Source organism: Drosophila guanche, unplaced genomic scaffold (genome assembly GCF_900245975.1).
Source record: "Drosophila guanche unplaced genomic scaffold, DGUA_6, whole genome shotgun sequence".
Taxonomy (NCBI): domain Eukaryota; kingdom Metazoa; phylum Arthropoda; class Insecta; order Diptera; family Drosophilidae; genus Drosophila; species Drosophila guanche.
The window spans coordinates 1,073,222-1,087,272 of NW_022995755.1; the positions used below are offsets into that span (position 1 = coordinate 1,073,222).

The window sequence follows — 14,051 nt, forward strand, 5'->3', positions numbered from 1 at the left end:
GGAGACGAAGGCAACGACGGACGGCGTCTTGTTGGATGCGCCGATGTTTTTTGGGCGCTCAGCACACGACTGCGGCATGCAGGTGGCTGGAGCAGCAGCAGAGGCAGCAGCAGCAGCAGCAGCAGCAGCGGTGGCTTAGTGGCAGGCCGGTTGAAGCTTGGCTTGGCTTCTCGCGGGTAACAAGCCCTGCGAGTCGCGGACGCATGCGCAGTCGATAAAGCACATTCGAATCGAACGTTAGCAGCGGTAACGCCGAGCGAGCCACACGGGAGCACACGAGACAACGAAAGCGACGAAAATAGCGGCAACGACAACGGCAACAGCAACAGCATCAACAACGGCACTTTGATTGCAATTTTCATTCATATTCATTCATGCGAACGTACATACGAGTAGCCCGCGCGCGCGACATTCGATTTTTCGGCCTTTTTGAAAGCTCCTCTCTTGTGCTGTTCGTACTTTCTTTTCGCACTCACGATACACCTTCCCTGTTCCCGTGCCTATCCCAGTCCTAGGAAACAATCCTTGGGCCAGGCCAGCTTTCGTTTTCGATCGATACCGCGGCACGACCCCGTTCGGACCGGTTCAGCTTCTACGGCTGCGTTACTTAATCCCTCTCCCCCCCCCCCCCCCCCCCCCCCCCCCCCCCCACCATCGCATCCCAGCAGCGTTCATGTAATCATAATCCTGGTCAGCCATGGGATCGCCTCTGCCATTGCCACTGCAGCTGAATGTTGTCCGGCTGTTGTCGCTATTTGTGGCCACACTGTGGTGGCTGCAACAGGTGACGGCCACCCTACGTCAGTCCCGCGAAATTATCATAACAGATGCGGTAAGGTGTAGGTGTAGGAGGAGGTGTACATCGGATCTGGGGAGGCCCCACGCTGTGCTGTGCTGTGCTGTGCTGTGCTGTGTTGCGCTTGCAGAATTCCTAATTACTTGACTGTCACAACGCGCACGCGTCTCGTGGCCTCCAAATGTCAAGCAATACGAATCCGAAATAAATGTGCCAACATTGCTGTGTGTGTGCCAGTGGGTGTCTGTGTGTGTGTGTGTGTTTTTGGGGCTTGTGTGTTGCTTCCTCAAGCTTCCTCCACTAATGCTGATGTCGTTGCAGGTGCGTCGCATACAGAACGATGGCTACAATGTCGAACGCCACACGGTGACAACAAAGGATGGCTATGTGCTGACGCTGCATCGCATACCGCAGGTGGATCCCAACGACAACATCGTGCTGCAACGACCCGTTGTCTTTCTGTTGTCCGGCCTGTATGCCTCGTCGGATGTGTGAGTAGTAGCTGAGGGAACGCCGCTTCCGTTTGCCCCAAATGCAACTGCAAATCTTCCATTTCCCCCCTTGCAGCTGGCTGCTGAACGGACGCGAAGATTCGCTGGCCTATCTGCTGTGGCATGCCGGCTATGATGTGTGGCTGGGCAACAATCGGGGCAACATCTACTGCCGCCACAATCTCTGGATGAACGCCACAGAGCGCGAGTTCTGGAACTTTAGCTGGCACGAGATGAGCATCTACGATATGCCCGCCCAGGTGGACTATGTGCTGCGTGCGAGCGGTGTGGCGCGAATGCATTTCGTGGGCATCTCCCAGGGCGGCACCATCTTTCTCGTCTTCAACTCGATGATGCCGCAGTACAATGCGGTCTTCAAGACGGCCACCCTGCTGGCACCGGTGGCCTATGTGAGCAACACGAAGAGCGGGCTGGCCAAGATCGTTGGACCCATACTGGGCACTCGGAACTACATCTCCAAGATGCTCGAGGGTGTCGAGATGTTCTCCACGAACAAGTTCGTCAAGAAGCTGCTCTCGATGACGTGCCTGGACAACGAGAAGCCGCTGGTGTGCATCACGCGCCTCTGGCCAGCCGTTGGCTACGACACGAGGTTCCTCAACAAGACCCTGCTGCCGGATCTAATGGCCAACTTTCCCACTGGCGGATCGGTCAAGCAGTTGATGCACTACTTCCAGGGCTACGTGTCCACCAAGTTCCGGCAGTACGACTACGGCCCGGAGCGGAATTGGCTGCACTACCAGCAACTGGAGCCGCCGGAGTACGCGCTGGAGAAGGTGTCGACGCCCATAACCATATTCTTCTCGGAGAACGACTACATTGTGGCCCCAGCGGACATTTGGAAGCTCCTCACGCGCCTGCCCAATGTCGAGGCTGCGTACAAGGTGCCCTGGAAGCGATGGAATCACTTCGATTTCATCTGCGGCCTGGGCGTACGAGAGTATATCTTCGACAACATTGTGGTGTCCATGAATAGGTATGAGCAGCGACGTCGCTAGAGGAGGAGTAGGCCCACAACAGCCAGAACTATCAATAGTGCCAAAAAATAATAACTTTTAGAATTAAAAAAGACTCGAGTCTGGGACACGCGTACTGATTAATGCATAAATAATGTACATAGCTTAGAGAAGAACCCAAATCATTTATTTTATTTTATTTTAACTTTCATTTGATAGATTATTCCACGCGCTCTCATTCAGTTGGCATAAGCACCGCTGTAGCGAGATTCAAAGGTATTGAAAGTGTTGATAATATCATTGTTAAGATGCTTCTTCAGATTATAGGCAAAGATAAAGTCAATGTGACCCCAGTCTTTGAATGCCATGCGATGTCCCCGCGCATTGGGCAATGAACTGATGACCTGCTCCACATCCTCCACGGCCGACATGGCATCGTTGTCGCTGTAGTAAAACTCAATGGGCTGCTGAGTGTACGCGTCTCTTAGCGGATAATCTGGTGGACTCGGGCTGCGATAGATCTGCAGATTTAGCTGTGCTCCAAAGTCGTACAGCGCGAATCTGCCAGAGTCGATGAGCTGGGCATAATGCTTAATTTGACGAGTCGAAACACCAGCGGCGGCAATGCCCGCAATTAACGGCATCAGGGTCTGTGAAACAGAACTTATGGAGAGAACTTATGGATTATAATTGGATTAAGAGCCGTCACAAACCATATTTAAATGTGGCGAGGCATAGCCACCAAACATGAATGCTATATTCCGACAGACCAAGTTTCTGATAATGTATCCGGAGCACATCATCTTATTTATCCTGTTTATAGGGGGAACATTGTAAAACGTTTCCATGTCGGGCATCTTCAGATAAAAGTCCTTCAAAATTCTCATTAGCTTTGAGGGCACTCGTGACATGAAAGCAACCGGCGCAAGCAGATGGCTCGTCTTCACCTTGTGACCGTACTCGGGACGCATCGAGAGCATAGCCAGAAAGGCTGTGCATCCCTGCGAGTGTCCCACGTAGTGCACGGCCTTCTCTCCTGTCGTACTTAGTATAAAGTCGATGCTGGCGGTGGCGTCATATACTCCTATTTCGTGCCAGTCAAACTGCCAGAACTTCTTGTCATTGGGGCTGAGGGTGAGGTGCTTGCGCGAATATGTGTTCCCCCGACTGTTGGTCAGCCAAACGTCATAGCCCTCGTCGGCCAGCAGGAATGGCAAACCCTCTTCTGGACTGATGATTACCCAAAAGTCGGAGGAGCACATCAAGCCATGGAAGAAGAGAACGGCGGGCTTTGGTCCCGGCCTGCTGGGACGGCGCGGAGAGTACGGTATCCGGAAGAGGGAAAGCACATAGCCATCTTGGGTCACCGCCGTATGCTTCTCCACGGGATAGTTGCGCTCCCTGATAAAGTCGGCCTGCCAGCACAGAGCGGTCATAAGCACAAAGGCAGCACCCAGTACACAGAACTCACCGTGTCCTTTGGAGCGACTGGCAATATGCTCGGCACAAGAATTAGCAATCCTAAAATAACTTTTGCCATTCCGCGTATGAATTCCTCTTTGGGAAAATCGTTCCAGACTAAATCGTTTGAACTTTTTCATACTTTTCCGCCTTAAATAGCATTCAAATCAGATGGAATGCGTGTTTTAGTCATGGATGGATTGAATTAGCGCTCTATGCATGACCTTCACCATGTCTAAAACGTAAATGGCGTTAAAATCCTGTTTCGATTTAAATTTAATGAAGGTAATGAAGGTTTACATGTATCCAATTCATTCTGCAAAAATTCATGTAGTCCACCAATTATTTTGAATCCTCCGCCAAAATGCGACCGGCGATGATTTCCATCTTCATATTATCGATACCTTCAACGAGAACGAACCAGTGGCTCAAGGTATATTTACTGTGGTATTTTTTAGCTCATATTTAAAACGCAAATATACACCTTGTACCAGGGGAATGTTTCAGCCTGTTTCGGGCTGCCAAACCGGTATCTTTTCTTACATGGTGTGGGTGGCCCCGGGATCCCGCAATGGATTTGTATTACTCTCCAGATCTCTGACGAACTATCAAACAGCCGACCAGGTGGCGCTTCTCTTCGCTCAGCACTTCCCCTTAAATTTTGGCCTTGCCAGCCTGTCCAGAAACTCTTCAGCTTCCTCTCTTGTGTGGTATTTTGCCAATCGATATCCTTCGAATGCAACATAGGATATCCAAAAAGCCATACTCCTCAAATTACTCGATGATGTGTAGAAAATATGTAGTTGCTATGTATACAAAAATGGGAATTTGTTCTACCTAATTTGATAAATTCTTTGTGTATATACAATCCAATGAAAATCCAATCTGTAAAGAGGTAAATGATAGAGAATTGAACCATCAATGGGATAAAACTATATGTGTAGTGCTGAGAATCCTAAGTAGCTGGTGATTTTAAATAGAATATCAAATTCGAGGAAAATGATTTGGGACTCGGTATATTTGAGGTATATTTTAAAAATGAGAATGTATATTTCGGTATATCTCGGTAGTGCGGTATCTGCAAGGACAACAAAACAAATTCGGCAGGACATATACAGTTTTTTTTTCCTTTGTGTCTCCCAATTAGTGCAGTCTCGTCCCTATTCCAATTGGAGAGATCCCAGGAGCCGTTAGCGTCCCGATTCCAAAATGCATTGGTGGCGTCCCAGCAATTAGATGGCCCAGCAAATAGCCAGACTGCAGCACACAGCCGAAAATGAACAATTTGGTAAGTGGGTGGCGGTGGCAGTGGCAGTTGCGCTGGTGGTGTGTATGTGTAGGCGTGTCTGTGTTTCATGGGGTTTCATGGTGTGCGGTCTGTGTATCAATTGTTGCAGGAGCACGTTAAGCACTTCTACCCAGAGAACTATAAATTGGATCTATCGGAGACGATGAAGGCGGCACTATCCAAGGGCCCCGGCGTCGGGGGCGTGGCCAGTGGAGCGTCGCACAGCGATATGCTGCCGCAGCCGAATGCCGGACTGCCTGGCGTGGGCTATGTGACCGAGAAGCTCTACATGCTGCTGCAGCTCTACTTGCAGAACAAGGGCTGGAACCCCAGCGCCGAGCTGCTGCAGTGCTTCAGCGATCTGAAGGACAACGCCATGCTGCCCAGTGCCGCCTACCTGCAGTAAGTATAAAAGCGTAGGAGGTAAATCTAAATGTCAAGTTTGTCTCCTTCATCAACAGGGTTCTGGCCAATCGTCTGACGCTGGACTCCCAGGGTCGCCTGATTCTTCGCGACAACGGCAAGATTGTACTGCCGTTTGAGCATTTCGCCAATGCTGTCATGCTGAAGCACATGTCCGGTCCTCACGGTCTTCATCTAAGTGTGGACGCCACAGTGCGGGCTGTCATCGAGTCGTACACGATTGGGCGGGATCAGTTCGGCATGGAGAAGGAGTTCATCATTGAGGTGGTACAGTCCTGCCCCAGTCCGGCCTGCCGCTACTACAAGAACCACATGGGCATCTCGCCCATGCCATTCATGGAGCAGCAGTATCCTGGCGTGAATACGCCCGACTTTTTGCAGCGTCTCTCCCACCTGCCGCCCAGCAGTGCAGCCGGATCCAGTGCCGCGGCTGGGTCTGCCTCCAGCGCTGCCAGCAGCACCAGCTCAAGCAATGTGGAAATTGACTTGTCCAAGTCGACGGGCTCCAAGGTGGCACAGGTGCCAGTGCCGCCGCAACTTCAGCATCTGACCAAGCAGCAGCAGAACAGCATTCAGACGCAACTCTCCCAGATCAGTGCAGCCGCCGCACATCATCAGCAGCAGCAACAGCAGCAACAACAGCAGCAGCAACAGCAGCAACAACAACAGCAGCAACAGCAACAACAGCAGGCCCAGGCTCAGGCCAAGCACCAGCAGCAGCTTACGGCAGCTCTGATACAGCAACAGAATCGTGTGCTTGCCCAGCAGAGCCTCGAGAAGCTAAGCAACTTGAGTCCGCTGGAGAAACAGCGTGTATTTGCTCAGCTGGATCCCAAGCACTTTGATCCGATGGCCGTGGCCGCTGCAGCAGCCAATTTACAGATCCAGGGACTGATGCAATCGCAGGCAGTGGCCGCCGCAGTGGCTGCAAATCAGCAGCCACCTCCAGCCGCCAGCACATCCACGTCCGGGAGTTCTGGTGTCAGTTCGCAGACCCATCACCATCCAATGCCACCGCCATCGCAGTCGCCGCACTCATCTTCATCGTCTTCCTCGCACTCGTCGCTGGATCAGCTCTCACACAAGAATGTAGCTGATTCCTTGCGGTTGGTTTGACATTCATTAGTTTTTTGTTAATGTTAAACGTATTTTATGTTGCAGCTCAAATCTTGATTCTATTGAGTCAAACAAGGATCTTCTGGCGCTGCACAACGGGGCCTGGGCCACCAGCGATGCCAACCGCATGGATCACATGGCCGTTGGCCAGGACAAGATTGTACGCATTTTCTCTGAACTTATGCGGAACATGTCCCGCATGAAGACCTACATACGTCCATCCATGTGCAAGCCCTACGGCAAGCAGAGCGAGAGTCTGCAGAAGAGTAAGTAGCGCGAGAACCGGTTTATTCGTTATTCATTTGACTTCTGATTCGATCTTGCAGCACTCATGGACACCATTCAGATTGTGCAGACGCTGCGCAACTGTTTGCCTGCTCCCCACATACCGGTCTCCTCCTGGAAGAGTGAGAGCGAGGGTAACATGGGTACAGGTGTGGGCGTTGGCGTCGGTGTTGGTGTCGGTGCCGTTCCACAAGGACTAAACCTGAGCGCTGCCTTGGGTCTGCCATCGGGCAGAGTGGACAACATGCACTAGGCGGGGTATGGTAAGAGATATTCTCTAAGATGAAACCCAACAGAATGATATCACACACACACTTTACGCTCAAATTCCTTGCAGAATTTCGAGAATACATAGTATTACGTACATAAACCCATTAATATGATAAGAAGAGATTCACCTTCATAGGCTTGGCTCCAGTTTTCCTTTTAGCAATTATGTGCCATGCTCAACACAAGACTTGATTTCGTTTCAACACTTGACTGACATTTAGATATGTATGTACGAGTATATGTTGTGGCCCCGATCCTGATTGGGCATTATGCACTGTACAAGTGATCACCCCACATAACAGTGGATTGAGCCTTGTAGGGCGCATCGAAACAGCGGTTGGAACCGTTTTTTCTTTATGAATCCATCTCCTTTTATTGACTTGTCTCTCTCTCTGTCTCTGACTCTCTGTACTTCCCGATTTGGCATACAAAATTAACACGCAAAATGGAGAATTAGTTAAAAAATTGGCAAAACGTCTGTGATATTTAAATTATGTTGGCATATGGAAAGCAAAACTAAATTTACATTTATTTTTTTTTATACATTGTGTGCCCTTTGTTGTGACGATTTTACAATTTACTCTGTGCAATACCTACTAAGCATCTATTCCTAACTATTCCTGTGCAATTGACAACTTCTCACCCATATCAAAGCCCCAACTCGAATCTAACATGGCAGCATGCCCGCCACTACATAATACATAATATACTGCAAACGAGTATATAGACGGCATAAGAATTATAATATATTTTGCATTAGAAATACATACATATTTAGGCTACATCTATCACCGGCTCATTGAGTGAGCAAATTGAGAATTGATGAGGCGATTGAGTCTTGAAAGCGATGAGACGAACGGAGTTGTGTTTAAATTTAAGAAGAGAAGCAGAAGAAGATGAAGCAGATGGTTGTATTCCAGAAACACGCGTACGCATAGGCTATTTAAAAAATATACTTTAATCCGTGCTCATCCGAAATCATTGAAATAACCGACTCGTAGCATGCAAACAGTATTAAACCCAATAAAAGGACAGTTGCAAACCATAAGTATTTATCTAGCTAAAGTGAATGCATTTAGCATAACATAACATAATCGCTTGATGTTTACCTTCTGGACATTAAATAAACATTTTATTCTATAAACAAACATTTATTTTTAACGTTCTACTGGAGTTTCGGATCAGAGGATGGATTTCTCATGTTGGTGGCATATGTCTATACCAGTGTGAGCCCCAATAAGTTTTTAATATGAAGAATTTCAGGGGCAAAATGAAAATCAAATATGAGCCCATATGTACACATTGACGTTGCCGCGATTACATTTTTTGTTCAACACGAACAGGCGTTGCAGCCCTCGTCGATTAATCGTAAACATAAAGCGCCCCCTTTTGCTCTTACGATGTAATTGTTGAGAATTGTTGGCTAAAGTTATTTCCAAATCGAAACTCTGCTGGATTTAAAAGTATAGTTAGATATGTAACCACTCTGTTGACAATATTTGTTTAAGCTCAAGTTGTTCACCTGCTTAAATAAAGGGTGATGTTGTGGGTTAAATACGTTCATTTTGTTTTCATCGGAATGTTTTAGTATTTTTTAAGAGCACACGGTATATTATGGTATATTTGTAAGGGTCAGACGGTACAGATAAATCCGCGGTCACACTCTTGGTTGATAATTTTTAAATTTATTTATTAATTTATTGGTTTAAATCAGTTGAATTAATAATTTGTTTGCTGACCAGCGTGGTCGCACGTGGCCACAGCCTATTACGCGCATTATCGGATATCGATATCTGCTGATGGTAATTGGAGAACGTTTTTTCTATTTTATCTCCTCCTTTTCCCACTTCGTTTTGTGCTCGCCTCTCTTTGTGCTCTTCCGCCAGCAGCAGCCAATGCCTATGCCAATAGTAAAGTCTGTGCGTGAAAACATATAAAGACAAAGTAAATGCAATGATAAACGGCGGCCGAAAATGCAGTGGGCCATGTGTGCAATAAAGTAAATTGTTCAGTTTCCAAAACACGAAAATGGTACCCAGACCAGACGCTCCCATTGCCGTGCCGAGCTGGCATATTTTGATACGCGACGCCGTCGACGTTGAGTTATGTCCCGGCCGCGGACTGTGCGCGAGGAATTTACAACAAAAACAAAATGAAAATTGTATTTAAATTGTATGAAACCAATTAGAAAACCGATCTGGAGTACATTTTTAAGCATCGAAAATCATTTTGCAAACCCATGAAAATGTTTTTCTTTGAAGGCCAACTCTAAATGACGTCACAATTGTAACAGAGTGCAACAGACAGACAACAATGACCGATGAGCATAAAAGTACCATTAACAGTAACAGCAGCAACAACTCCAACAACAACAACAACGCCAGAAACGACAGCAGCAGCAACAACAACAACAGCAGCAGCAGCAGCAACAACGAACGCATAATTGCAGAGGCGGCAGCACAGTTTCTACTCAAAAATGGTTTGAACGGCAGCTTTCCACTGCCCCCGCCCCTGCCCGCGAACCTAAGCACGAGCACCAGCACGATAGCAGGCAGGACGCCGACGCCCTCCTCATCATTGTCATCATCATCGTCATCATCAGCATCTGCTCATCCAGCCTCATCAAATGGCTTTTTGCCGCATGTCAGCACGCCCACTACAAAGACAACTAGAAGCAGCAACAGTCCCGGTCGCAGGCCCAGCCACAGCCCAACAAGCAGCAGCTCCTCAGCGATGGCGGCATCTGCTACGGTGGCAGCGACTAGTGCCCTCGTCGGCTCTGGCCCAAAGCCAGTCGATGTAATGGGCGGGGTGCTGGACTACAGTTCCTTAAGCAGTGTGTCGAGTGCCACCGCAGCCGTTGCCGTTGCCGCATCCATGGCGCCCACAGGATCGCTGAAGAGCGGTAAGGGTGCTGGCGGTAGCAGCAGCAGCACCAGCTTTGATATGGGCAGGCATCCGATATCGACGCACAGCAACAACAGCACGGCGGGCTACGGCGGTCGTTTGCAGTTCTTTAAAGGCAAGTTTGAAACACAAACCTAAACCCATTTCCGTCAAGATAAAACAACAACAAAATATCCATCTTCTGCGCAACAGATGGCAAATTCATATTGGAACTGGCACGCTCGAAGGATGGCGATAAGAGCGGATGGGTCTCAGTGACGCGCAAGACATTTCGCCCGCCATCGGCGGCCACCTCGGCCACCGTGACCCCAACGTCTGCAGTGACGACAACGTATCCAAAGAACGAGAACTCCACATCTCTGAGCTGTAAGTATTCGCATCCCCATTTGCTCATTTGACTAACAAATAACTAAACCATGAAGCAAACCGTGAGCATTTCTGAACACAAAATCAATTTGTTTTTCTTTTTTCCAGTTTCGGATGACAATAGCTCGATACAATCATCGCCGTGGCAACGAGATCAGCCCTGGAAACAGTCGAGACCCCGACGCGGCATATCCAAAGAACTGTCGCACTATTACCATCGACCTAGGCATAGTGTCCTTACCAAGGTTGCCCTCCAGACAGCTTCACGCAAGCGACGACGACCACACGAGCCCCTTGCCAAGAGCGAGGATCAGCAGCCAATCTTTGAAACGGTCAAGGCGGAGAATGGCGATGAGACACTGAAGGCCGAAAGCGGAGAAGCTGCTGAAGGTGGCACTGTTAGCGCCACTGCCACGGTCGCTGCAGCGGAAGCTTCTGCAGAAACTGCAATTGAGATTAAAACAGAAAACCCAGAAACGATCAAAGTAGAAACGGAAGAAATGCCCGAAACGAAGTCGAACAAGGCCGAAATCAATGAAAACAGCGGGTCAATAGAGGAAGCCCCTGAGCCGAATACAGAGACAAAAGTAAAAGTCGAGCCAACGATTGAGGCGACTGCCGCTGCGACTGCGGAGAAGATGAACACGAGTGAGGATGAAGATGCCATGTCGGTGACAGTAAATGAACCTCCATTAGAGCCTTCGATAAGCACGAAGACGGTTAACGGCAGCAGCACTGGCAGCGAACTAAATGGCGAACACAAGATGCCGCGAGCAGACAGAAGACTTAAAAAGCCGAAACCGAGAGCCAAGCTCAGCAGCATCATTCAGAAACTTATCGATGGGGTGCCAGCACGTCTAGAGCAATTGTCGAAGACACCAGCGTCGACAGCGGCGGCAGGCACGGCATCAGAGCGCAGCGGTGGCGGAGCCATCGGGAATCTAAGTCACTCACTGACGCACAAGGTAAGTGGGTCCCTGCCCATGTCCCCCACCCAAGTGACTAAAAACTAAAAAACAATCTTCTAGGTTTCGCCACCATCGTCGGCCGCGGCAGCCAGCCGTCTAGTCGAGTACCATCATCAGCATGTCTCGCCCAGGAAGCGCATCCTACGCGAGTTTGAGAAGGTGTCGCTTGAGGACAATGGATGTGTGAACAATGGCAGCGGAAGCGCAGGCAGTAGTAGTGGTGGAGCCGGTGGTAAACGTAGTAGGGCCAAGGCTTCGGCGCCGCCCAGCAAGTCAGCGCCCATGAATCTGGCACCGCCACAGGGAAAGCCCAGCACAAGCACACCAACCACATCGCCAGCCCCGGCGCCCCAGGCATCGCAATCACAGCCCACACGTCTGAACAGCTCATACAGCATACACTCCCTCCTGGGCGGAGGCAGTGGCAGCTCATCGTCCTCCTCCTCGTCATCTTCCAAGAAGACCATCGACCATCCGGCGGCCATTATCAGCAATGTGCATCATCAGCATTCGTTGTACGGCAATTCCGGAAACTATCCACGCTCCCTACTCAGCTCCCCAAAGTCGCCGGACATGAGCGGCAGCAATGGTGGTGGTGGTGGTGGTGCCGCCGGTGGAAAGTCACCCTCACATGCTGCCAGCAAGAAACGCTCGCCTCCGTACACGGCTGGATCGCCGCTGCCCGTGGACTATGGTCAATCCTACTACAGAGATCACTATTCTGGAGCCGTGGGTCGATCCTCAATGTCGTCAGGATCAGCCGTTTCGCCACACATTTCACACGGAGGAGGAAGCTTAGCGTCGCAAGATCTTTCACCGCCCCGTTGCACGACAGCCTCTCCCGCAACCACACCTCGCACTGTTCCCAAGAAGACTGCCTCGATACGCCGCGAGTTTGCCTCGCCAACGGCCAGCAGCAGCAGCTGTCCGTCGCCCGGTGACCGAAGTACATCGCCACCAGATCGGCGGCACATGCATCTGCAGCGTGGCTCACCAGCCTCCGGCTCGCCCTTGCACTACTATATGTATCCACCGCCGCAGGTGAACGGCAATGGATCATCCGGCAGCCCGACAGTGCCTGTGTCATCAGGCAGTAGTGCAGCCGCTGCAGCGGCGGCAGCAGCAGCTGCCGCTGCCGCGTACATTCCCTCGGTGGTGTCGACATCGCTCTACCATCCCTACATATCCACACTGGCGGCCCTGAGACACAACCCGTTGTGGGTGCATCATTACCAGGCGGGAGCCTCGCCGCTAATGCCGCCGCATCCACAAGCCAGCAGCAGTTCGGCTGCTGCTGCAGCAGCGGCCGCAGCCGCGAGACTGTCACCGCCCTCGCCGTATCATCCGTTCGGCTATAATGGCGTCGGGGCAGCCGCTGTTGCGGCTGCAGCAGCTGCCGCCGCGTTTGGACAGCCCGCCCCCAGTCCGCATACACATCCGCACTCGCATCCACATACGCATATGACACATCCCGCGGCACTAACACACCACACGCCTGCACACCTGGCCACGCCAAAACTGACTGATAGTAGTACCGATCTAATGTCTGCAGCGTCCAGTCATCGCACAGCCTCCACTTCGCCGACCAGCTCCAATGCATCCGCCTCCTCGGCGGCCGCCACCGGCGCCGGCTCCTCCTCCGCATTGTTTCATAATAGTAGCCTAAGGAATGAACAAAGTTCAGGTGAGTCTACCTCGCATTTAAATATTCCTCCTTCCTGGCTGACCTAATGTTATTTTGTGCTTCCTGCAGACTTACCACTGAATCTGTCGAAGCACTGAGACACACACACACACACACACGCGCCCCAGCTGCCCCAGTTTATGGGCCAACCATCGAGTTAAGTACATTACCGCACTAGTAGCGCTTAAGATGACATTCAACTACACATACAATTATTTAATAAGCTCGCTGCTAATTTAGTTGTAACCGAATTGTTTTAGCCTAAGCCTAATCTACGAGTAGTTAGGTTCTCGATTTAGGGCAGGAAATTTAAACAAACCGAAAGGAGACGAGATGAGAACAGCGGAGGAGAAGCAAAGAAGAAACGAAGAAGAAATCAAAACAGACTCCGACAAAATGTTTTAAGCCCCTTCAGAAAACTAAAACTATTTATACAATCAGTTGAGAAATGGAACCCTTCGATACACATATATAATATGCAAAGGAATTTTATTCTCTGCCAATTAATAAGTAACAATTAACACATTTTTCTATAGGATGGATGTATAAATTGCACGTCTTAAAGAATCTCAAAAAAAATGAGTTACGTTTTTCATCAAAACATTTCCTTGAAACAGACTGAACCTGAATTTTTTTTAGAAAAAAAAAAGATAAAAACGAAAAGATAGCGTGAAAAATATAAAGAGTTATTTATGGATCGCAGCATCTAACATTTAAAGTGTATTTTACAAAAACCTAAAAGAACAGATTTTTATAAAAAGCGTGTGCCTTTAAAAACGAAATGTAAAGAAATCTAGGGATATATATAACAAAAAAACAAGAAGAGATAAACCCAGGAGACAAATTTACCACAAGACATCTAGACTCCACAGGTGAACTTTAAATCACTTTAGATATGATATTCCAAAAAGCAAGGTCCAAAAGTCCAGAAGCTGACGACGTGCTGTACACAGTAGACCCCATATACTATTGTAATTTAATAATTGAAATTCCACTGGAATAACTTTTTGGATTGATTC

The 14,051-nt window shown here is 49.2% G+C and overlaps 4 protein-coding genes across 7 annotated transcripts; 3 read left to right on the plus strand and 1 right to left on the minus strand.

Moving 5' to 3' along the window:
- The first annotated feature begins 174 nt into the window (after positions 1–174).
- On the plus strand, positions 175–2,430 carry LOC117589789 (lipase 3). The gene is made up of 3 exons (XM_034281990.1): positions 175–832; positions 1,118–1,287; positions 1,364–2,430. The coding sequence occupies exons 1-3, from the start codon at positions 698–700 to the stop codon at positions 2,304–2,306; spliced, it is 1,248 nt and encodes a 415-aa protein (XP_034137881.1). The 5' UTR covers positions 175–697; the 3' UTR covers positions 2,307–2,430.
- LOC117589790 (lipase 3-like) lies at positions 2,422–3,837 on the minus strand. The gene is made up of 3 exons (XM_034281991.1): positions 3,736–3,837; positions 2,978–3,679; positions 2,422–2,914 (listed from the first exon to the last, which is right to left on the minus strand). The coding sequence occupies exons 1-3, from the start codon at positions 3,802–3,804 to the stop codon at positions 2,504–2,506; spliced, it is 1,182 nt and encodes a 393-aa protein (XP_034137882.1). The 5' UTR covers positions 3,805–3,837; the 3' UTR covers positions 2,422–2,503.
- Positions 3,838–4,794: 957 nt separating this feature from the next.
- Positions 4,795–8,245, plus strand: LOC117589748 (ras guanine nucleotide exchange factor B). The gene is made up of 5 exons (XM_034281929.1): positions 4,795–5,013; positions 5,123–5,415; positions 5,475–6,542; positions 6,598–6,818; positions 6,879–8,245. The coding sequence occupies exons 1-5, from the start codon at positions 5,002–5,004 to the stop codon at positions 7,088–7,090; spliced, it is 1,806 nt and encodes a 601-aa protein (XP_034137820.1). The 5' UTR covers positions 4,795–5,001; the 3' UTR covers positions 7,091–8,245.
- A 507-nt stretch (positions 8,246–8,752) lies between these two features.
- On the plus strand, positions 8,753–13,841 carry LOC117589798 (protein hairless). Of its 4 annotated transcripts, XM_034282004.1 has the most exons (7): positions 8,920–9,106; positions 9,369–9,487; positions 9,527–10,129; positions 10,207–10,380; positions 10,489–11,345; positions 11,409–13,032; positions 13,102–13,841. In XM_034282004.1, the coding sequence occupies exons 1-7, from the start codon at positions 9,081–9,083 to the stop codon at positions 13,128–13,130; spliced, it is 3,432 nt and encodes a 1,143-aa protein (XP_034137895.1). In that variant the 5' UTR covers positions 8,920–9,080; the 3' UTR covers positions 13,131–13,841. The 4 variants fall into 4 exon arrangements, with proteins under 4 accessions (XP_034137896.1, XP_034137895.1, XP_034137893.1 ...); XM_034282005.1 differs by lacking the exon at positions 8,920–9,106 and adding an exon at positions 8,753–8,909 and having other exon boundaries at positions 9,369–10,129; XM_034282002.1 differs by having other exon boundaries at positions 9,369–10,129.
- The last annotated feature ends 210 nt before the right edge of the window (positions 13,842–14,051 follow it).